This window comes from Mus pahari, chromosome 23 (assembly GCF_900095145.1).
Source record: "Mus pahari chromosome 23, PAHARI_EIJ_v1.1, whole genome shotgun sequence".
In the NCBI taxonomy this organism is placed as follows: Eukaryota; Metazoa; Chordata; class Mammalia; order Rodentia; family Muridae; genus Mus; species Mus pahari.
In genome coordinates, this window is record NC_034612.1 from 18,468,426 (window position 1) to 18,493,261 (window position 24,836).

General features: G+C 49.3%; 1 protein-coding gene across 2 annotated transcripts in view; it reads right to left on the reverse strand.

The window, feature by feature from the left end:
* The window catches only part of Tmem132d (transmembrane protein 132D), a 634,730-nt gene extending 624,844 nt beyond the window's left edge, over positions 1-9,886 (reverse strand). Inside the window, exon 1 of one of the 2 annotated variants that reach the window (XM_021222597.2) lies at positions 9,101-9,886. In XM_021222597.2, coding sequence (XP_021078256.1) covers positions 9,101-9,179 — 79 coding nt within the window. In that variant the 5' untranslated portion in view covers positions 9,180-9,886. The remainder of the gene's footprint in view (positions 1-9,100) is intronic. The other variant, XM_029533772.1, reaches the window with a different exon arrangement.
* Between the last annotated feature and the right edge of the window lie 14,950 nt (positions 9,887-24,836).

Sequence of the window (24,836 nt, forward strand, 5' to 3'; positions counted from 1 at the left end):
TGATGGACAAGATGATGGGTGGGATGATGGACAAGATGATGGGTGGGATGATGGACAAGATGATGGGTGAGATGATGGACAAGATGATGGGTGGGATGATGGTCGAGATGATGGTTGGGATGATAGAAGGGATGATGGGTGAGATGATGGAAGGGATGATAGAAGGGATGATGGACTGGATGATGGGTGGTATGATGGATGGTATGATGGATGGTATGATGGATGGTATGATGGATGGTATGATGGATGGTATGATGGGTGTGATGATGGATGGTATGATGGGTAGGATGATAGAAGGAATGAGGGATAGGATGATGGGTGGTATGATGGATAGAATGATGGACAGGATAAGATGTGGGATAATAGGAGGGATAATGGGTGGGATGATAGAAGGGATGATGGATGGAATGATGGATGGGATAATGGACAGAATGGTGGGCAGGAACATGGTGAGTTTCTGAGGATTGAGTAAAAGTGAGATATCTAGGAGTCTGCCTGCCTCAAAAGAGCACTTGGTAAGCAGCAAGACTACTTTATGTGTGGCTGACACTCAACAAGCAAAAAGACCTAATGGAATCCTCCTCTGGCATCTGGTCACCTCCTACCATTCTCGAGGCCCTGGAAACAGGCACCTCCTTCCTGGCAGAAGCTGTGAAGGGTGAAAATGGTCTCCATAGTCAGCACCACATAACTCCCACAACTGGCCACAACCACATGAGAGATAGCAGTGTCTCCTCCTCAGATTACTGTATATCCCCAGCCTTGGCCTTGATCCTTCTTATATGCACCTGCACTTCCACTGGCCACCCCAAAAAAAACAACCTGCAGTGCTAACACTATGCTACCCATTAACCTGACAGAACACCCGCTCTGCTGCTCCAGCGGCCTGGGGTAGGTTCTTACTACACAGGAGATGCAGGCTCTTCCACTGTCACACTCACTTGTAGGGACATTATCTTCAAAGCACACCCACATCTGGGCCTTCTCTGAATTTCCACCCTTTTCCCAGGAAAACTATCACTTTACTCAGTAAAGCAAGTGGACACGGGCCAGAAAGCCACATGCGCAGGGACATATGTGTTTCCCAGGCTTTCTCTCTTCTGATGCATTTTGGCTTTTGAGTTCTCTAGCCTAAGCTTTGGGTTAGAGCAGGAGGCTGCAGCTGTCTTGCTGTGCACCTGCCTGCTGTCATGCTGTGCACCTGCCACCCCTCACACCTGCCAAAGAAGTGGCTGCTGGGAACAGGGACCGGGTGTTAGGGCAAGAGAAGGCCGGCTTTGAAACTAAATTAGTCTACTGCTCTGGTGACTTGAGATTGTCACATAGGTTTCCAATCTCGGTTGGGGATTTACCCTCTCCTCCTCCCACTCCCAAAGCAAGCAAGCAAATAAAAACAAAAAACAATACCGTGTGACCAACACCAGGTGGATGCAGAGTCTCCAAAACGTGACAATTTAATGCCACCTGCATAAAAATCTCAATGCCACTAAAAGCCCTCCCATCCCCTCTCTCCTGAGTGTGCTATATGAGTCACGTGCTTGAGACCAGAGAAAGAGTCAAGAAATGGGACTTTGAGCCCTCCTTCCAAAAGCTGACTTTTCCATGGCAGCTGCCAGCTTCCCTGTTCTGAGCACAAGCCTTTGATCCCCTTCTCAATCATTTACCACAAGTGTACTCACTTTCAAGTTTGGGGGCCTCTCCACCCTGTATAGATTCTTAAATTCTGGAGCCGAGGTAAGGTATGGGATGGCGTGTCTCTATAAATAAAATACAGCCCCCCTTAAAGACCAACAGTTTAAGGGGCTGGGGAGATGGCTCAGCAGTTCATAGTGCTTGCTGCTCTTGCAGAGGACTCTAGTTCAGTTCTGAGAGTCCACACCAGGCGGCTCACACCCACCTGTAACTCCCCCCCACTGCAAAGGATCTAACGCCCTCTTCTGGTCTCCACAGGCACTGCACTCATGTGCATATACACCCTTAGAGACAACATCGATACATTTTTTTTTAATATTTTTTTTTATAAAAGCCAGCATTTAAGATTTGTGGCAGCGTATTTTGTAGATAAATGACAAACTTGCATATTGTAACCTGCGTCTCGGGTCTCATTTCCTGACAGACTGGCTCCCTGATCTTTTTGCTTGAGTCCCCACAATATTATTTCCATAGCTCACCCAAACTGGATTCTAGCATCTAAAGTCCAACTCACAGATCCATATGCTCACAGACTCCCACACCCACCTCTCACAAATGGGAATACCACGTGTCTATCTTCAGCCCGTGTGTTTCTCCCCCTTTCTTCTCAGCTTCCCAGCAGTCACCAAAGCTCATCTTTGAACGAGTGGAGGTCACCTGTCGACCTTGTGTTATGCCAGGGAGCCGTGTGCACGAGCACAACACACACACACACACACAAATGTACCCGCGAACCCCTGTTTTCATCTGCAAATCACTATTATTTTCTTGCTGTGCATCCCTATGTGTGTATGTGTGCATGCATTGGAAAGCTGGAGGACCACTTTAAGTGCTATTCCTCAGGACGCCATCCATCTAACTTGCTATTTGAGACAGAGTCTTTTAGGAGCCCAGAATGCACAAGTTCAGCTAGGCTGGCTAACAGCAAACGAAAGAAGATCCACTCCCCGCCACCTCCCAAGCACTTGGAAGACAAACACATGTAATCACATACCTTTCACACAGCAGGCACTTAACTGACTGAGCCAACCCCCACCCCAGCTCCATAGTCTTCCAGGAGCTGTCCTAGGTAGCCCACTGTCTTGTCTTAGGACATCATAGAACTGCCTCAACAGCCCAGAGCATTCACCCCTAGATCTCAGTCAACTTGAGCTATTATTATTCCTGATCACCACTGATAAAGTAAAATGCGAGAAAATTAAACAGCACGCTGCATTTCTATTAAATGTGCCCAGCACATATGGAGCATCTACTCTGTCCTGGGCTCAGAGCTTACACTAAAGACAAAGAGACTCTGCATTGAAACCCTCAAGGGCACTCCCGCTGCACATATAGCTTAAAAATACAATCACAGCCAACAGAGGGCACCGCTAAGAGGGGGCAGAGACATCGGAAGTCAGACCCTGCCGCTCTCCCTGGTCAGATCCTGAACCAGCTTCTCTGAGCTTCGAGTTCATCATCAGCCTCACTGGGCTTGTCTGCAAGTTTGTGAATATCACCGGGATAAATCTCTCGGCACAGTTCCTGCCACCGAAAGCTTGCTGGGAAAATTAACCGTTATGACTATTAGCCAATGTACCCCAGTAGCCATTTAAATTACTGGGAAAAGGCACTGAGCCTTTTACTGCCAGGCGAAGGTTCTTTGGGCAATATTTTATACTCTTAAGCACACTTAAAAATTTTTATTGACCCTCCGTAATGTCCAAAATGCTATGCTAAATACTAAAGAGAAGTCAAAGATAGAAAATAGTTATTTGTTACTCTAGGGGAACTTAAAATTTTGAAGAAGGGATACAAAATGGGTTTTGAAGGTCACACCTATGGACTTGTGGAAGGTGGGGGGGGGGGAAATGTCCCCAACCTCTCAGAATTATTAGCATTCAAATCCCCGGGCCCTAAGACTTTGATCACCTCGTTTGGAGATAAAAAAAAAAGCTGGGATGAAAGTAAATGAAGTCTTGGATCATTTGGGTCGCTATAAAAGCAACTGCATGTACTGTAGTGGGTGGGGGTGGGGAGGGGGGATATGCACAAGGTACACAGAGCAGGATGGAGGCCTAAGGTGGAAACAAGGGAGATGGGAGATGCTGCCGGGTAAAAAGCATAAAGAGAAAGGGAGGAGGGACAGAGGACCGTGGGAGCAGCCTTGGCAACCTAGAACACTGGGTAAGGAAAAACCCCAAAATAGCTGGCTAGTGGCCACAAGGACTGTGAGGGCCAGAAGCAGCCTCCCCAGTTTCCCGCCACTGGGCTCCTAGCCTCCAGAGTCTCTGCTGTCTGAAGCCATAATGTTGGGGACCATTTGTTATAGTAGCCATGGGGAACTCATACTCACTTGGACTAACATCCATCCTTGTCCCTTGGACTTTTGTCCCTGGTGGCTTTGTTGCTTGGTTTTGTCTTTGTTTAGTTCTCACTATAGAGCTGAGGATGACCTCAAATGCTTTTTAATTTTTTTTTCATTACATTTATGTATGTATATTTGTATGCAGGCATACATGTGTGGACATGACACGCCATGGCTTACAGGTAGAGGTCAGAGGACAACCTGTGGGAGTCAGTCCTCTCCTTCCACTGTGTGAGTCTCAGCAATCAATTAGCAGTAAATGGCTTAACTACAGAGCTATCTTACTGGCACCAACGTTCGGGGTTTTTGTTTGTTTGTTTGTTTGTTTGTTTACCACTTAAGCCCTTCACACAGGACATCAAAAAGAGACCACCAGGTTTCCCATCCGCTTGGATGGTTTTGAGAGGTGAGGTTGATGCTGTCCACCCAGTTCTCCCTAGCCCACTGTTCCCCCTGCTCCATGCAGCAATGTGACCTCCATCACTCCTCTGTCCCACTTATACCAACTTTCTTTAGCCCGCCATGGTCCAGACTCTTCCCCTCTTTTTGCACAGCTCGCTCCCCGGGCTATCCTCACAGCTGGCATTAAGCACTGGAAGAAAGCTCCCGGGCAGCCAGTGACTCTGGTCAAATGCTGACACACCTGCTGGGAGAGACAGCAGTCCTGACCCTCAGAGGATGTGCCACACCCCTTCCTTTGGGTATGCTTTCTCTCATCGCCCCATACACCACAGGCTCAGAGGAGACAGCAGACCTGTGTCCTCCCTTACTGTATCCCCTGCAGTACAGTGTGGGGTGAACAGAGCCACTGTGGCAAGGGCATTACTATCATGAGTTAGAAAAGGTGGGGATGAAGCAAGCCATAAGACAGAAGGAAGCGGGTTGCTGAACATACAGAGTCACCAAGGCTTACCCCCGCCACGTAAAACAAAGTGACTTGTGGCACTTTGAAACTGAGAGAAAAGACAGCCATAAACTTCTTCAGTGTGAGGACTCTTGAGGACCTAGCCCTATGTCCCCAGAACTTTGACAAATACTTGCTGTGCGGGTCTGAGGGTCACTAAAAGGTGGCCTTCGGTATTTGTTTGGTGGATGAATGGTAGAGAATGGATGAGTGGGTGATAAGTGGGAGGATAAACAGGGTTTAGATAGGCCAATGTACAGATAGAAGACTGGATTGGTTGGATGGATGGATAGATGGATGAATGGATGGATGGATCGACCAGATTGGATGAGCAGATGGATGGATAGATGGATAAACAGATGAACTAGAAGTATTATAATGATATATGTTTTCATAATAATGTTTTTTTCTAATATTTAGTGCAGTCCTTTATCTTGGCTTCTTAAGAGTAGAATTTGTGTAAACAGACCTCCCAACTCATAAAAACTTGGGCATATAAGTTGTTTTGTTTTAAAAACATGGTCTTATCATGTAGCCCAGGCTTGCCTGGAACTTAAGAGCCTCCTGCTTTGGCGTCTGGAGATTACAGGCATGTACCACACCTAATCACATGTAAGCATTTCTTAAATGAAATCATATTCCATTTACATCATCAAATCAAAGAAACGAAGGCTTCCTGCCACCTTAGTCCCCTACAGCCTGATTTTTACAGCATTTGAACATGAGCAGTAAAGTCAGTTCCCCACTTTCTTTCTTCTTCCCTACCCCCATACGTCGATACGCACTTCCTTGCTGTCTATGTCTCTCATGCCTTGAAAGTGACCCCCTTGATGGGATGATCACTATAAACTGAGTCACACTCACTACCACCCCAAGCTGCAGGAGCCCTTAGCAGAAGCCGCTCCCACTGCCCTGAGACTTCCTCCTCTGGAGCAGAGTAGAGGCTCTTGAAGCAATCACTTCAGGATGAGAACTCCCCACACACACACACAGGATGTCCTGTGCACCCAGCTGGCAGCAAGCATTGCACATGACCATCCAGGCCCAGGCACAAATGCCACAACTCTGCAGAGGCTCCCCCTCCAGCATCCTGAGTATCAGCATCTGCTTCTCAGGGGGATGCAGCAGAGAACGGCATGCAGAGTGACTAGTGAGAGAGAAGGTGGGGACAGGTGGCAGTTTTCCAGATGTTGGATTTAAACCCTCCTCCGTCTCTGACTGTCTCCAGTCTGCCCACAGGTTTTTGGTTTTGGGGTGGTTTTTTTTTTTCCCTTCTCAGCTAAGTGTCCTTATACCTGCCCCACTCAAAAAGCTCAGAGCCATATACTGGAGCATCTGCATCACGTTTCTAACCAGGACTCTGGTGTAAACACAAGGCATAAGCTCCCTAACCTGGTAAGGTCACTCTGCAGAGAAGTTTGGGGCCACAAGCCAAGGGCAACCACAAATGGTGTTTCATAGCATGGCCCCCTAGATCCCAAGGAGACAGAAATACAAGACAGAACATTCTACTTCTTTCCTAAGAGCCAGGTGAGGGTAGGTTTGTAGTATTCACTCATGAAACTGACTCATTTACAAAGTCCAAGGTCACTGGGCTGATTAGCCAAGGTTGTTAACATATGAAAATATGTGTTCTATTGTGTTTAAGGGTTTCTATTGCATTTAAGGGTTCCTATGGGTGGAAGGGTGTAAAAACAGTAACACAGTACAGTAGATATTTAGTATTTGATACCAACTCCATTTTCCTTTCAGCCCCAGACAAGTTAAACATTTTAAGAGTGTGTGTTTACTTGGTTGAAATACTCTCCAGTATAGCCCATACTGGACGTCAAGAAAGTCAGAACCTGCAGACATGAGTAGGGAGATCGTGCTATGGATAAAGTATTTGCCTTGTTAAGGCGAGGACATGAGTTCTAATCCCCAACACCCATGTAAATGCTAGGCCGGCATGGCAGCCACCTATAAACACATCAAAATGGACTCAGGGAATCCCCGAGGTATGTTGGGTAGGGAGGCCAGCCAGATCCAGAGGGCACTGGGTTCAGCGAGAGTCCACGCCTTGATATGTAAAGTGGAGAATAATCAAAGAAGAAGCACTTGATGCCGACTTCCAGCCTCCACATGCACGCCCACACACATTCCCATCTACCCACACACACATATGTGCACTCATGCCAACATGCAAACTACACATACACACACTCGCTACACACATTAAGACAGGTATGTTTGTGGAAAGCACTTACATACAGGTCATCACACAACTTGAGAGGGAATTAGGGGGGAAAAAATGGAACAAACACCAGACTGTCCTTGGGTGCGTGTCTCTGTCTCATCTGCCCCTATGAAGTCCCCTTTTACACTGTTTGATACCATTCCATCAATCCCCATCCTTCCCAGCTCAGATCCACAGCTATGTTACTTCACAGGGGCTCAGCCTTTAACCTTGCTCACAGCTGCGTGAAGGTTCCCCACATTCCAACTGGGCTTCAACAGTCTGCCCCAAGCCAGGCTCCCCGGTCTTCAGAGTTCGAGCAAAGAACCTCACGGGACATCAATATTACTGACAAGCTGGGTTCTAGCCATTCGGAAAAGAGAGGCTCCCCCTCCCTCCAGGACACACAGTACCTTGTTTAAGGACGAGTTCGAAAGCACCCAGGGCAAGGTGGCACTCATCAACACAGCTGCTCATAATGAAGGAATCAGTAAGGGAGTGAGATGGAACACCATCGTTAGTGTAGAGTCAGTCCAAAGCCTCGATTAATAAAGCCCTGCTATTAAGGAATAAAAACAAAGACATCTACTCTTATCAAACCAAGCAACAAGGACACAGCACACCTCCCAGCTATGCTGGAGTGGCATCGTGGCCCTGAAGACCTAGGGTCTGCCTTTTTGGTTTTTTGTTTTTGTTTTTGTTTTTGTTTTTGTTTTTGTTTTAACCAACCTCCTCTTTGGTTTCCAGTGTATTCTATACCCCCAAAGCTGTGGCTCCTTCCCAGGAAGGGGGCTACTCCTCCTCATTAGCTTACCTGAGCCCCCTTGGACAGACAGCACTTGAAAGCACAGTGACATAGATAAACACCTAGCACGCCCCCACAACCATTCCCACGCAAAAGAAAAAAAAAAAAAAAAGCCCAGCAATCAATCTGTCTAACTCTGCAAGACTCTAAGCAATTCTAGATTGCCAGCTACCAGAAAAGCCAGAAACCCAAATCAACATATCATTAAAAGATTGTGCTTGTCAACTGGCTAGGAAGTTTCAGAGAGATGTTGCCTGATAAATATTCGCAGAAAAAAAATAGGTTTACAGGGTTTTTTTTTTTCCAGCCCACGGGAGACCGCAAAGAATCTTGACTTTTGCTGTAGACAGGGGGTGTAGGGGAGAAAACTACCCACAAATAGAAACCTCCTGCTCGGTCAGGAAGATGTGTGGAGTCCATCTACCGTGTCCTGTGGATATCGATCGATCGCTCTGCGAGGCATTTCCGTCCCAAGCTCTCACATTCGCTTGTACCAGGCAGGGAGTTGAAGGAGATGGCAATAGCAGGTAAATGGGGGCTTCCCGCTTCTACTCACAGCCCCAGGTCAGGACCCCACTGGGAAGTCTTGGGTCAGATAGACAGGAGAGCATCCTGTGGAGGTATTCTCCTATTCTCTCTCCTCCCCAACCCCCATACACACACAACAGCTGCAGAAGGCTGACCCAGGAGACCCCTGGGCTGAAAGGGACTCTGGCCAACTGTGTTCTTAACGGGCCCGTGGTACATACACTAGCTGACATTCTCACACAGCAGGGTTGTTGAGGATTATTTCTAAACCGGTTAGGGCCAGTTAGGAAGTCCACACCAAATTCTAGGAAGCTTCCAGGGCTAGAGCAGGCTAGGCTTCCCCGTTTCCCTTCGTCGCTTAGGCACACTTTCCTAGGGCATCATACCAAGACTTCCAGGGAAATCACCTGCTGCCAAGGTGTCTGCCCCAGACCTTGGCTCCGCAAGCCTGCTGCACGCACACGCGCGCGCGCGCGCTCACACACACACACACACACACACACACACACACACGCCCGCCCTCTCTGGGCCGCCCACATCCACATCCATAATCACATCTACTCTCGGCAAAGTTAAGTCCCCGGGCCCAGATAGCCCCCGAGTCCTCACCTTTGGAGAAAAGGGCAGCTAGGCTGATGAGCACGGGAGACCAGAGGTACCACAGCGTCCCCATCTCAGATGGGCACATCCTGGAGACTCGGAGCGCGGGTCTTCTGCTCCTCCGTGGTGTCCTCTGGCTGAAGAAGGGATGTCGCCAGATCCCCGGAGAAGAGAAGCTGAGCTGGATGACCAAGACGCATCTGGCTAGGGACCCGAGCAGCAGGGCCGCCCTGTGCCGGGTCCCCACAGGTCCATAGCCAGGCCGCTCAGGCTCCGGGGTCCCGCAGCGCAGGCCGAGGCTCACCTCAGTGTTTCGACTGCGCTGAGGACTGGCTCGTGAATTGAATTTCACTCCACAAGGGGGGTCTCTGGTGTTGTGTCCCCAAGCACGGAGAGCGCTCTGAGGACTCCGGCTGGGAAGCTGCGGTGGGCTAGTGCGCGCGGGCGGCTGCGGGGCTGCGAGGTTGCGGGGCCCGGGGCGCGGGCAGAGGCGGCGCGGGGGTCCCCGGGCTGGTGGCCAGGCGCGCGTGGGGACCCGGGGCACATAGCCTCGCCGCCCCCATCCCGCGCTACGGGGCTTCGGCGCGCGCGCTCCGCCGCCCAAAGTTTGCGGGGCGCTGCGGCTCCACCCCAGCCCGCCCCGGCTCCCCACGCGCGCCCGGCGCACAGCCGGCTCCGGAGACGAGCGGCGCTCGGGGCGGAGGGCGAGCGGCGCGCGGACGAGGAGGCGCGAGCCCGGGGCGGCTGCATCCGAGCGCACCCAGAGCAGTGTGCCCAGGCGGGCTGGAGCTGTTGCTTCCTAATTTCTCTCTCTCTTCCTCTCTCCCTCTCTCTCTCTCTTTTTAAGCCCCACCCTTCTGGAGTGACAGCTGTGAGCCCCAATCCGCAAAGTAGGTCCCACCTTCCTGGTTGCGGGGCGCCCAGCCTCGCGGTCGCCCTCTCTATGTGCTCGAATAGGAGGGAGATGTTCAAAGGAGGTTATGGACACCCCACAAGCCCCGGGGAGCGCGCACGAGGACCAACGTGGATGTCCACACTCACAACAGGTGTGGAAAGGCCATCTGCCCTGCCTTCTTAAAGCCTCTGATTGTAGGCGGCCTTCAGGCAAGGACAGCTCAGGAACCCCTAAGATAAGCTGAAGTGTTTCCAGGTGATCTCTAGATTGTGACCCTGGGATGCCAAAATGACCCCCAAATTCCTGTCCCTGAAAGATTTCCATCCTGGCTCCCCGCTGGGCTTTGGGCATTAGGGAATTGGCATTAGGGAAGATATTTCATTGAAAAGCTAATAGGTACAGCTCTCCACTCATGCCTTCCAAGGTGTCTAAGGCAAACTCACACAAAGATACATAATTCCCATGCTAGGGTCCTGAGCCAAAGCCCTCCTCACTGCTCCGCAGAGCCCTGGAAACAAGCAAGCTCTGTGGGGATTCAGAGAGGAAACCCAGCATCACTCCAACGAGTGAATTCACTTCTGCGGATAAAAATGGACTGGATTAGTTCATTCTCTTTGTGCCGTGACAAAATACTTAACAAAAGTAACTTAAGGGAAAGAGAGTCCGTTTTGGGCTCACAGAAAGAGAAGGCATGTGATGAATTGGTTAGTTTTTGTCCAGTTGACGTGAGCTAGAGTCCTCTGGGAAGAGGAAACCTCCGCTGATTAAATGCCTCTGTCAGATTGCCCTGTAGGGAGCCTGTGGGCATTTTCTTGATCAATGATTGCTGTGGGAGGAGCCACTGGAGGTAGTGCCGCCCCCTGGGCGGGTGGTCCTGGGTTGTAGAAGAAAGGAAAGCTACAAAGGCCATGAAAAGCAAGTCAGTGGGCAGCTTCCTTCCACTGCTTCTGTGTGTCTGTACCTGTCTCCGGATTCCAACTCTAACTTCCCTCCATGATGGATTTAAACTGGAGGATGAAACCAACCCGCTCCTCCCCCAAGTTGCTTTTGATCTTTGTTTTTATCACAGCATGGCAGCAAAGAGCATGAGGCAGCTGGTCACATGGCATCTGCAGTCAGGAAATGGGGGCGAGGGCGCCAGGCTGGTGCTCAACATACTTTCTCCTTTGTATTTAGTGTGGGGCCTCCGTCCATCCATGGTAGCACCCACATTCAGGATGAGCCTTCCTCTTCAGTTAAACTGTTGGGGGAACCCCCAGAGGTGGATCTTCACGATGAGTCTTCAGTTAGGACATGATGAACTATGGCAGGACTCACAGAATCTGGCTAAGGAGGCAATCCACATCTGGGAGCTACAAAACCATCCCCAGCTTTAAGCATTTTCAGCTCCCTGACTTCCAAGGGAAGATCAGAGGAGCCGGGGCTGCTCTGCCAAAAACAGCCCAAAGGCCTCTGTCTTCCTGGGTGTTTTTCATCTTTGGGGTACCAGCTCCTGCTTTGTCCTCTGTGCCTCTCTTAAATTTTGTCTTTCTGGTGTTCTCTCTGTCTGTCTCTGTCTCTCTCTGTCTCTCTCTGTCTCTCTCTTTCTGTGTGTGCATGAGCACACACACACACATACACACACACACACACATTTTCTGTTTTCTAAAAACTTTACAGAGTGAGTGATACAAAGAACCTGGTTGAAATGACTGCTGTGCCCATCCCTGAAGCTGATGTAATGAGGCAGGTGGGACTCCAGGCTGCCTTACTGACCTTTTCCCCCGACAGAAAGGAGAAAAGGAGGTTCCATCTCTGGCACACATTTCTCTGAATGACACTTCACACCTCCCCAAGCTTCCCCCTTATCTATTTCTCAGTGGCTGACCCAATTGAGTGTATTCACGTACATTTTTAAAGTTTTATTTATATTTATGTTGTGTATGTGAGTGCTTTGCCAACATGTATGTAAATACCTAGTGTGTGTACAGTAGTAACCATGGAGACCAGGAGAGGCCAATCGCCTGGAACTGGAGTTACAGACAGTGGTGAACCACCATGTGAGTGCTAGGACTCGAACTTCGAGTTCACAGCAAGGGCAGCTGGGATTCTTAAACACTGAGCCATCTCTAGAGAGATGGCTCACACACACACACACACACCCCTGGCTGTCCTGCCTCTGCCTCCAAGTACTAAGTACTAAGTTGAGTACTGGGATTAAAAGGATGCATCCACCAGTGGCCAGCTCAAGTCTATTTTTAGGACAATCCTTAAGTTCATCTCCTAGAAGTTAATGGCCTCTATTTTTTTTTTTTATTTTAAAAATGACTTTGGGCTGGTGAGATGGCTCAGTGGGTAAGAGCACCCGACTGCTCTTCCGAAGGTCCTGAGTTCAAATCCCAGCAACCACATGGTGGCTCACAACCATCTGTAACAAGATCTGCCGCCCTCTTCTGGAGTGTCTGAAGACAGCTACAGTGTACTTACATATAATAAATAAATAAATCTTTAAAAAAAAAAAAAAAAAAAAACTTAAAAAAAAAAAAAAAGAATACCAAAAATTAAACATCAAAAACCAAATTACTTAATAAATGGTCTAATGAAATGAACATAGAGCTCTATTAAAAAAAAATGACTTTATGGTTCTTTTTTTTTTCTTTCTAAATCATCGTCCCCCTGAATCATAAGCAGCAGGCAACTCTTTTAAGGTATAAAACCGCACAAGGCTTCTCTATGTCCTTAAGATCAAAGAGTTGAGCAGCTGCCTGCGATTTCTTCATCATACGTAGTTACCTGGCAAACATTTTCTCTGTTCAAACTGTGCAGACCCAATGAGTGGCTAAAATAAGAGGTAAGAACGAGTCCCCCTCCAACTCCCTTCATGGGGCTGCTGGAATGTGTGCGCCCACTCCTCCACAGGCAATTAGCAGAGCTGATGGTGGGGGAGCCAGCCCTTGGGAAGACCTGCGACTCTTCATGGCTGGCTGCCTGCCAGGGCCTAGGCTACAACCTGGGGCCAGAGGGACCCCCTTCCTATTGGATCCACCAGGCCCGTCACTCTCAACGGTCAGAAGTGTGCGCTCCTCCAAGAATATGTGTTTTATCCGCAAAGCTATAAATCAATTGGAAGCCAAACTCCTACCGATGATTAAATAGCATTATCTGTTCATGCTGAGTGGCGAGCCCAACACTGGGCGGGTTTGCCGTATTTTACAGAAAGACGCCATCCTCCGGCCAGTTTAAAGAAATATCAGCTGTGTCCGAGATCCGGTAAAGACAGCAAGGAGGCTGGGTTTCCAAGCCCCCTGATGAATGTCCACAGTTGAATGCACTTGTGCCCATTTTGTGCGTGAAGACATTACAGATACTAGAGACCACAATACCGTAAAGCTGAATCCCACTCCTTCCATCCTTCCAGGATGATGAAAGGAGAAACTCAAGTGAGGACCACTATGAAGCATCCTTTGAGCAACTCCAGTGTGCTTATATCAAAATGGCATAACTCAGTGGTAAATATTGTAAGCAGGAGTGAGGGTTCAGTCCACAGCACACAGGGAAGTAAGGTGAAGAAATAAAGTAAACACAGAGGGCGCACCTTTCCATGCAAAATGCAGTGCCTAGCTGGAATTCGCTCACAATTTTGACAATATTAATATTCGTGCTTTCCCGTGTGCACCTCGTCTCTTCAGCCGTGTCTCTCTTGAAATTAAGTTCCGTCAGTTTCGGAAGCATGGGAAATTCTAAATCGCAAACTGGCACCAAAGAACCCTGGAACTGGCAGTCACCTGCCCGTGAACTTCCTTTTTTAATATAATTCCCCAGATTTCACAATATGGTTATGCAATCAGTCAGGGACAGATCGGCTCATGACCTCTTTGGTGAGCAGAGACAGCAGCCATGTGACACACTGCATGAGACGCACTGCCCTCCAGAGAGGGTGCTATGTAGGGGGAGGGGGAAGGGAGGGCCAATCCTGTCCATCTGTCACTCAGTCCTTCCCAGCATTCAGGTGACTGGACTTTGCAGCTGGCTGACTGGATTTGAGCGCAGGTGCCAGAGATCTCCACTAAGTTGAGGCAGCCAATGGCCACCTGTAGCTCTGCACGCTGCACCTGCCCTGCCATGGAACTTGTTCAAGAAGCCGCGGCTGTTGTAGGCTGGTGGCGCCCCCTAGAGTCAGCAGCCCAGCATGATGGAGATGAGCGAAGCGAAGCCTTTGCCGCCTTCTACAAGGCAATTCGGCAGGAAATGTGGCGTCTCCACCATCCTCTCTCTATTCTTCCCAGTGACTGTAGGCTCAGATCAACACTGTTCTTGGCTCTCCCTTCTGTCTGTCCCAGACTCGCTCCTCCCGAGGCTCCGGGGTGTCGGAGATTTCTCACGTGGCCCTTTAAGTGATCATTGCATTGGCCTCTGATTGCCATCACATGCTGACTTCCAGAACAGAGCAGAAAATCAGATCCCAAACAATCTCCCTGAGCTCAGTGTGAGGACCACTATCAAACCCTGCTTCCGCCACTGAAGCCTTGATGGGGTAAGGATTCTCTCAGGTGGTTAGCTAGCACCACAAGTCTGCTGTCTAAAATCCACCTTAGCTTTCCAGTTGTCCCTAAGACTCTGACAGAAGCTATCTATGTGCCCCCTGAATCTGGCTATTCCTATCTGCTAGAAAGTCACATAACACCATAGCCTTCGTGAGGTGACATGTGCCGGTGGGAGATTATATGTGGTTTTCAAGTGGAGCCCGGGACACCTCTGGGTGACCCTCCAACCTTGCTATTCTTCCTGAAGTTTCCAGCTCAATGCAGGGAGACAACCCTTCCCTCCCCCCCCCCCANATTCCCATTTTATACCAAAGTCTGTGTTTCCTTGGCATACATGTCGATCAATATGAGATGAAGCCAAAGTGATTCCATATGGCAGCAACCACGCGGGGGCTCCCTGGATGGCGAGAGATGAGATGGAATCGTGTTCCGTTGGGAAGACTTGGAGTTACTGTGCCATGACGGCGTCTTGTACGCCCCGCCCACAAAAAGAGAATTAGAGGGTTCCTGTCATGGTATCCTATCAGAGTGCCGGGGCTGCAGGCTTTCCTGGTGCAAGCAGAGGAACCCTAATTCTTTTTATCCTCAAATTCTTACTTGCTCGCTCTGAATTTTTAGTCTCTGGCATAGAGCTGACCAGCTCTCTGCAGATGAGTGATGTGTTTCCACAAGGGTCCCACGCCGGCTACTGTTGTTACTGCTCAGGACTCTGGCCGTTCCTGCGATGTGTGTTTGTTAGAGCGTCATTCTGGTGTCTGAAGCCAAGGAGCCCGTTCGGAGAGCTTGCCTCCTCTGTGAGACTGGAAGGGCTACTTTGCAAGCTTGACGGGCTGAAGTTGGGCCACTTTCTGTAAAGCTCTCTGCCAGCACGGAGGAGTTGGGAGGTCAGCCGAAACCTAACTTTCCCAGAACAAGACAGCAGCTGCCATTTCTCCAGCCAGTGGGTCACAAGCACCAGTGAGCCCTGACACGCAGAGGGGACCTGAGCCACCGTCCCGTAATGAGTCCAACGTTTGACATGAGTCGGAAGGATCAATTCGTTTCCCCGGCTAAGCATCCAAATGGCTTGATTTCTTTTGTTTGTTCAAAAAATCAAATCTTCTAATGGGCCTGAAAAGCTTTGTGCTTTGGGGGGGAGGGGGGGATCTCATGACCTAGCATGCAATGCGGGCTTACCAGAATGCAAAAATCCTCCCTCATCCGCATCCTCACATCAAAAAACATATCACTTACGAAATGGATACCGGGGAGTTAATCCTGCCCTGGAGGAAAAGGCTTAACCACCACAAAGAAGGAAGTTCCAGCCACCAATTTGTGAGAGTCTAACATCAAAGGCAACTGTAAATATATGCCACGCCACGTTGTGGTCATTCACAGTGTGAGTCTGAGTGTCGTTCCTATGGCCCAGTTTGGAGTGACTTAAAAAGGAGCGTCTTGGGAATGAGCCTATTGAAGTGATAAGGCTGAAGGTAGTTCTCACTTAAAGGGACTCCACATGTTGCTTAGCACAAGCCTGCCAACACCACCAAGTTAAATAGCAGGGTCGTTCTGTGGAGGTGGAACTGTCTCCCCAGCACAGAGTAGTCATCTATGTGAGCTTTAGGGGATGCACCTGGTTGGCCACTGTCGCTACCGTCTCCAACCAGCAGAAAAGAAATGACGAAACCGATGTCCTTCTCAAAGCAGTTTATTCAGGAACATAACTATGTGCACTAAAAAGATCCCCCCGAACCTCTCTTGGCCATCCCCTTTTATACCCTCTAGTCCATTCCCCATCACCCTGTTCCACGTAGTTCATTGGCACAGGACTGCATTCGTCACATCATCTGATCTTTGGTCGTGGTGCATCTGTGCAGTGCAGTTTAAGGGACGTGGCTATCTTGAGGGATATGAGGAAGTCAGTTGTTAGCCCTTAGACTTGGCGGCAGTCCCGGGCGCCATCTTGGGGCTGCGGCCAAACCCGCTCCTCACAGGCCACTTATTCAGCGCCGACCCATCACTCAAAGTCAGGCTGGCCCCACCTACACAAACACATCCTCATCTTCAGGAAAAGTCTGTCAAGTCTGCGCCCGCTCTTCAGTTTATTACAAGGTCTGTGTTTGCTTGGCGCTTAAGCCGATCAATAGGGGAAGGCATCCGGTGTGCTTCCACCCAGCCAGTTGCTTGAAAGCTCTGATTTGACTTGCCACATGAGTGACGTCAGTCTCAGGAAGAAAAAGAAAGAAAAAAAGTGACTGGGTTAGTAAAGATTCACTCGGGAGTTCTCTGGGTCTGAAAATAAAATAGATTTGCAGCGACCAAGTGGTATTGCAACTGATGTGTGCCTTCGCTTGGTGGGGACAAGAACAAGCATCCATTCACCCCAGATAGGGTCTGTCAAATGTCAGACCACAGAGATGGCCCCGCCCTTGGGAATCTGTGTGTTTGCTGTGGTTACTTCCAGGAGCATGCTTGACTCAAGAGAGTTGCATCCCTGCAAAGCATAAGCAACAATTCCCCAATGAGAATCACGAGAGCTCCCATACAACTTGAAGATCCGCGAGTCACCAACCCCACCCCCAGTCACAGGTCATCAACTTGCATGCCGTCTGGGAGGACATCTCCTAGTTCTTGTGACTTCCCTGTGACTTGTGTGAGCCTTCTGCTTCCTTCCACGATGAACTATTTCCATCTGGACACAATAACTACACTAGGCTTGTGTAGTTAGTTATTGGGAGGGGGGGGGGAGTATAAGAGATGATTTAAACATTTCCCCACATTAAAAAAAGAAAACACAACTCAATGTCTTCGTCATTATTGTTATTGTTATTTTAACGGTACCAAGGTTGTGAGGGGCGACTATGTCATCTATTTCCCTTGGCACAGCTGGAGGACACAGCTGTGCTTCTCTGTGGGTCCAGGGCACACAGATGGCGCGGGCCGAGGCAGCAGGTGCGGCGATAGGGTCCATCAGTGGGCCTGCAGCGGCTCCTAGTGGTAGCACTTGGTAGTTCAGGCACCTGCTTTCCCTCCCAGGAAACTAACATCTGTCATACCCAGCATATGCTCTCCAACGCTTCCCTTAGTCAAGTTATACATTTATTTAAAAAACTGCCAAGGTTTCTCATCACCTCACCTGAGCAAACAGAGGTAGCCAAGGCTATAAAGACTATGGAAACCGTGTGTCTGGGCCCATGGAATGACAGAAAGGACTTTACCTCTAAACAATATGCAGGCACACTGCTCATGGGTGCCTGCACACACTTCGGGAACCCTAAGTCAATATATCCTGTATGTTTACACATCAATGTTCACTGCTGCACCATTCACAACGGCCAAGATATGAAAGCAATACAACGGAAGAACAGATAAGGGAAATCTTTATACACACAATAGAATTTTATTCAGCCATACCAAACACGGAAATTGTACCATTCGCAAGAAATGGAAGCAACTGGAGAAAATCAAACCTAGTAACCTACGCCAACCTTAGGCAAATAAGACGCGTTTTCACTCTACTGCGGCTCCCGGATTTCAGAGTCACATAAAGCCATGTGTGTCTATGTTGAAGGAAGAGTGGAAATGAAATTGTCTAGGACACAAAAAGGGCCCACAGAAGGATCAAGACTGGGGAGGGGTGTCGGGGAGAGGCTTGGAGATGAGATCGCGATATAGAAAATAGCTATAATAATATTTTTTAACAGAAAAAAAAAAGTCTTGGAATGTGGTTTGAATTTCTTTCCAGTTTGCCCATATGGGAGTGGAAATTTAGTTGTTTGTTGAGTATTGTTGCATCACAATAAGAAGTCACAGGAATTAGGAGGTGTCCTCCCAAGTGGGGGCAGGGCTGGGGCTTGGGGGGGCCTGGGATGAGGGGGGCTGCGATGGGCCTGGAGCTGGGAGGGCGGGGGTCTGGGGGGACTGGGGGAGCTGGGATGGGCCTGGGGGTCTGGGATGGGGCTGGGGGTTGGGCTGGGAGTGGGACTGGGAGTGGAGCTGAGGTGGGGTGGGGCTGGGGCTGGGGGTGAGGCTGGGAGGTGGGGATGGGGATGGGGTGGGGGTGGGGTTGAGGTAAGTCTGGGAGGAGGGGCTAGGATAGGGGCTGGAATGGAGACTCCCTGGTCTACAAGTTGCCTGGGAGCTCTCACGATTCTGATTCGGGAATTGTTGCTTATGCTGTGCATTGATGCAACAACTTCATAGCTACATAGATGCCAAGCAATTTGCAAAAGGGTGCGGCGGGGTGGGGGGCAGCACTACTTTATAACAAGAATACTCAAATGAAGCAAAGAGCTGCTTCCTGGAGCCATCTTTTCATGGAAACCTCACCCACTGGGAACGGTCAGGGGTCTCCTTCACAAAGATTCAAAGTCCCGCTGCGGGGGGCTCCTCCCCATGACCTTACCCTTTTCCAAAGGGCTCTCTTGATGCCCTCTTTCTTACTTGAGGTGGCAATACCCACATATGAATTTAGGGGAGACACTCATTAGGCCAATGGCACCTACTCGCCTCTCCGTCATCAAGTGGGTCCGTTTTGACAACATGAAAGGGGTGGGGCTGAAATCAGGCAGAAGAAACACTCAACCCAGGGAGTGTGTGCGGGGGGGGGGGTGTTGCTGCAGACAGTCCTGGATGCGTGTGAGTTTGCATGTGTGAGGTTCAGGTGATGGAGATCTGTCTGATGTGGATGAGGGTTAAAACAACTGCCTATGACTAGTTAGATCAGAATCTGGAGACCACCGAAAAGCCGATGGGAAGCTTAGAGTTCCTTCTTGCCACCTTTGTAAAACATAACTAACTTCGCAAGGTCACATTGGGACTTCCTGTCAAAACTGGCCCTTCCTGGTCATCATTTCCAGTTTGATCTGCAAGCGGCTACTCCTGTCTGGCTGTTATCCAGCTATGTGTTTTAAATGAACCAGAATCCAAGCTGTTGGGTCTTTCTTTCTTTCTTTCTTTCTTTCTTTCTTTCTTTCTTCCTTTTCTTTTTCTTTGAATCTGGCATTCCTGGAGGGGAAACTACTTTGGCAATAAATTTGGAAAATTCCATTATGAGAAAAATCTGTGCTTCGAGCATACATATTTAGCAAATATTTTTCAAACTCTTTTCCAAAATCAGCCTTCGGAAGTTCACAGATTGGCTGGAGTTTCTGAGCCAGCAAAGTTAGGGTTAAGCACATGTGATCACACCTGGAATGCAGGCTGGCTATAAGTGAGGAAAAGGGAGAGGGGCTGTGCCTTCCGCCTTTGCAAAATGTATGTTTTCCTTCTTTCTTTCTTTCTTTCTTTCTTTCTTTCTTTCTTTCTTTCTTTCTTTCTTTCCTTTCTTTCTTTCTTTCTTTCTTTCTTTCTTTCTTTCTTTTGCTCAATCCAAGCACCTGCCCTTCTGAACTGACGTCTGACTTGGTAGGGTTGGGAATTAAACTTACTATGCTTCTGTGTGTCTCCAGTGCTCCTCTGAAGGGACAGATGGAAAGGCTGCCAGCCGCTCTGAGACCCATGTCACCCCATTCTCTGAGTGCTGTGAGTCACCTCTGTCTCCGCACCCGCCTCACTCTGAGAAATCTCCAGTGAGCTGGGTCCTCATAACAGAGGACAAACTTACTGTCATCTCTCCTCTCCTCATAGTGGGGATTCTGTGTCTGCTTTGGGTAGAGTATTCGGAAGAACGGAAATGTTGGGGGTGGGGGGCAGGGTAGAGAGAAGGATCAGTTGGTAAAGTAATTAACTTAAAAGCACAGAACCAGACTTAAATCACCATGGCCTTACGTCTCACACACACACACACACACACACACACACCACAAAGAGAGAGAGAGATACACATACACACATATACATACATACACACACATACAAAAAGCAAGCTGGTTGTGATGACATATGCTTATAATCCTAGTACCGGTAAGGGGGAGATGGGTAGACCTTTAGGGGGTCACTGGTCAGCCAGTCTGGCCTAGCTGGTAAGTTCTAGGCCATGGAGAGACCCTGTCTCAATCAACAAGGCAGACTGAGGGATGACAACTGAGCCTACCCCACCCCCCCACCCCTGCACATGTGAACACTCACACACACGGACACTCACACTCACAAAAGAACAGTTTAAACCAGAGTTGATCATTCCTCAGCCCCAAAGCTTTCCAGGCTGCTTGGCCTTCTCTATGAAAAGCCAGACTTCTTGACAATGCTCTCCAAGGCTGCGTAACCGTCATCCACATCCCTGCCCGGAGCGCTGCTTCGACAGAGCCTTAGTCGGGACACACGGCCTTTGCGTAGACACCTTCCTGCACTAGAAACACCAGTTGTTCATTCGGTCAGACACCTCTGTGGCTCCTGCATTTCCTCGAGGTCTGGACTGAGCACGCCTTATTACAAATACCTCCTGGTGATATGTTAAATAACTGCTCTCTTCTTGTATGGTCTAATCCTGGGTTGGATTTCCTAACAGGAACCAGCGCTATTAATTGTGAATGTGTGTCTTCCCGGAGATCTGGGATCTCAGGCACCACCATCCCCCCAAATTGAGCTTCTGTCTTTTGCATTGACAGCTTTGTTCTATGTGGCTCAGAGCACCACAGAACAATGCTCTTCTAAAATGAATTAGGGAGTGATTGTGGCTGCTCCCCCCCCCCCCTGCTTCTCACTGCCGTGGCTCAGCCTGAGCAGGCAGGTTGCCTGTGCTAGGACTGTGGTCCTTCTGCTACTATGTAGCTACTGTCCCTTGGGAAAACAATTGTCCAACTTACTGAAGAAGATGATATTCCTCAGCCTGAGGCTGAGTCCATCAAACCTCCAGTATCTAAGGGGAAACTGAGGCAGGGAGATCTGTGTGTGTGTGTGTGTGTGTGTATTACTTTTGAGTATCTGTGACCAAAATCTGGAATGGAAAAAACTTCAGGTTGAAATGATTTGTTTTGGTCCCTGGATTGAGAGCGTTCTGTTCACAGCCCTCGGCTCCTTTTGGTTCTGAGCCCGTGGTGAGGCAGAAAGTCACGATGAATGAAAGAGATGGTAGGAGACACTCACCTAATGGCAGGGACGGATGGCAGAGAGAAGAATATAGGAAGGAAGGGAATGGTGACATTTCCTGTCACCCAGGCTGATGGGAAACTCACTATGCAGCCTAACCTGACCTTAAACTCATAAGCAATCCCCCTGCCTCAGCCACGCTAGCACCAGAATCAAGTCCTGAGCTCCCAGGCCCAGCTCACCAAGTAAGCTGCTGGATAGACTCCGCATTGAGTACCCCTGGCCTCAGCTACTCTGGTTTTGAGCCCCTTTGACTGACATAAAAACAGAACCCACAAAAGCACGCGTGCAGAAGGACAGATAACAAGGGGCGGGTGAGATGTCTGTCGGGAGAGCCAGGATCTCCTCTGAGATTAGGAGTCACTTGGTTCCAGGACTGGTGCCCTGTGCCCATCATAGCGAGGTGAGTCCCCCTCCGCAACTTCCTGCCGCACCACTCTTATGTAAACACCCCAGCAACACTGCTTTAAAAGGCGCGGCAGCGCGTCTGACACTCAAGCTTGAACTTGGAGGTGCAACGAGCTGAGCAACTGACTACAAACTCGGAAAATGTGTAAATGTGTGACGCGCGGACGCCAACGACGGCAGGGCTTACAGCCCTGTCAGCATTTCCCAACTGAGCAAGGAAACGAGGACTCAGCAACAGAGGCACACCTGCCGCCCCTCATCGCGGAGAAGACGCAATAACCTAAGGTGTCTCTTCCTTTTCCACATCTCGGCATCTTTTATGCAGAGGGGGACAAAAAAGGAGAGAAAGAAACTTTAATGGCAGAAGAAAAAAAAATTAAGGTTCTTATTTCCAGTTAACAGGTTGGGACTGAAGCCCTGGCATCCTGGATGTGTAATCCTGGTATTCGCTTCCCAGCCCACCCCACCCCACGTTCACCCAAGACAACTCAACACCATGCTTTGAAAACCCAAGCTAGCTTTGACCTTGCACAAGCCCAGTAAGCTATATCCAGAGTCAGGCAGGGACTCTAATAGGGAAAAGCACGGTTTTGTAAAACGCATTTCCCCTCTGTCTGGGTAAAAAACCCATAGTAACAGTCGATCTCTTCCGGACTACTTGGTCCATGCTGGGAGCCACTCAGAGCATCCTTGGCCTGTAGACTAACGGCCCCGTGAGCTTCGTGGTAATGTGCTCTCTATGCTCCGGAGTACTGGGAACGGAAAGAACCTAAGGGGAGGTTAAGGAACTTGGTCACAGTTGCACACAGCTCTTAATCCAATCAGCGTGAGGCATGAGGCTTCTCTCTAGGTCCTTTGGCTGTATTGGGTCAACATTGAGCTGAGAAGTGACCAGCTTTGGGGAGTCTCAAAGCAAGTGTGAATGTGAGCAGTCCCCAACAGGACTGTTTTTTTGTTTTTGTTTTTGTTTTTTTGTTTTGTTTTGTTTTGTTTTTTTCTTTCTGAGACAGGGTTTCCCTGCGTAGCCCTGGCTGTCCTGGAACTCACTCTGTAGACCAGGCTGTCCTCAAACTCAGAAATTTGCCTGCCTCTGCCTCCCAAGTGCTGGGATTAAAGGTGTGCACCGCCATGCCCAGCCCAACAGGACTCTTGTACTGGGATTTAGATAGGAAGGGGTGGAATCTGAGGGCTCTGACATCACCCATGGGTCCGTCCCTAGATGGAAGGAGATATAGATACCATCTTACAGGGCTGGTAAGAAGGAGGGTGGGCAGTGAGTTAGCTGCAGTGAGCAGATCACTGAGGGGCGGAAGTGAAGGGGCGTGTCTCAAAAACAAACAAAACTAAGAATAAACCCAGAGCCCCAGAGCCTATTGGATGGATCAGAGGGTTAAGATATTTACTGGCTAAGCCTGAGGCCCTAAAGTTCAAACCCTGGGACCTAAATCCTGGTAGAAGGAGAGAACACTCCCATAACTCAGCTCTCCACACATGCACTACGGCCCGTGAGGGTTTCACACAAGCAAATGCATTTTTTAAGCAATGAAAATAAACATGGCCAGCAGTGGTAGTGCATGCCTTTAATCCCAGAATTTGGGAGGGGGGGGAACAGGCAGAGATCTGAGTTTGAGGCCAGCCTGGACTACAGAGTGAGCTCCAGGACAGCCAGGGCTATCCAGTAAAACCCTGTGTCAAAATAAATAACTAAAAAATAAAAATAATTTTAAAAAACCACAAGAATTAATAAATAGTAAACAATTGCTTATGCTCCAAATATCTGCCTTTATACGACTAATGGACGTACTATGTCCTCCAGCGATTGGCAAAGGGACCCCCCCCCAACTGCATTCTTCTCAATGTGGCCATCACACCCCACCCCAGGGGGCTTCTGCCAGTGTTCATGTGTCTAAATAGATAACCCTCACTGGTCACCAGCACAGTGACCAGGCAACACAAGGTGACATTTGGAACTCTGACAGAGCAGAGCCCAGGTGGCTTGCTGGAACCCAGAGGCTGTGTGTGTGTGTCAGAGGCTGTGTGTGTGTGTGTGTGTGTGTGTGTGTGTGTGTGTGTGTGTGTATGGCCTCGGGCAGAGACAGACAGATCCCAAGGGAAGGACCATGACTGAGTGCCCCAAGGAGGAGTCCTAACAGCAGGGCCCTCGGCTGAGAGCCATGAGCTGGCAGAGGCCTCCTGTGTCCACCAGCATATCACTGTGGCTTCTAAAGGCTCCCCAAACATGGCCCTGGGTGCCACAGGCCAGACGGCCGACCCGACCATGTGAATCTCTGAGCCACGGACCCATAAAAAAAATAATAATTAAATAAAACTGCTTTATACTCTTAAGTCATCCTGGCCTGCCACCCAGAAGACCAGAGGCTAATGATTTAGAAATCTCTGTGACCAGAGTTTGGGGGTCGTCTGGATGAACCCGACGGGAGCTACGTGGATGTGTTAAGTAGGGATGCTGGCAGTGGTGGGGAAAGAGTCACTTTACCAGAAGATGCTGTGTGCCATCAGTCACTGAAGCGATGTATTCTGGGTCTCTACTGGCTACAGAAATCCTAGAGGGGAGAGTAAATGTGGGGAGGGGGGGTCCCGTGTGCTGTGATCATAAAAAAGATAAAGGAGTGTTAATATATGTTCTAGCAAGGTGTGTGGGGGAGGAATGGGGCCCATGCCGAGGCATCCCTTCCCCCTGAGGGACCAGCCACAGACAGTATAGTACAGAATAGACTTTATTCAGGGCATGCAGGGAGTTAAGAAGAGAGCAGAGGCAGAGAAAAGCAGAGAGAAGGAGAGAGTAGAGAAGTAGATGCTGGCCATGGCAATGTGGAGGTGGGGGGAGGGAATGGGGAGAGGGGGGAGCAGGGGAAAGGCAAGAGCAAGAGAGAGGGGAGGGGGCAAGCAC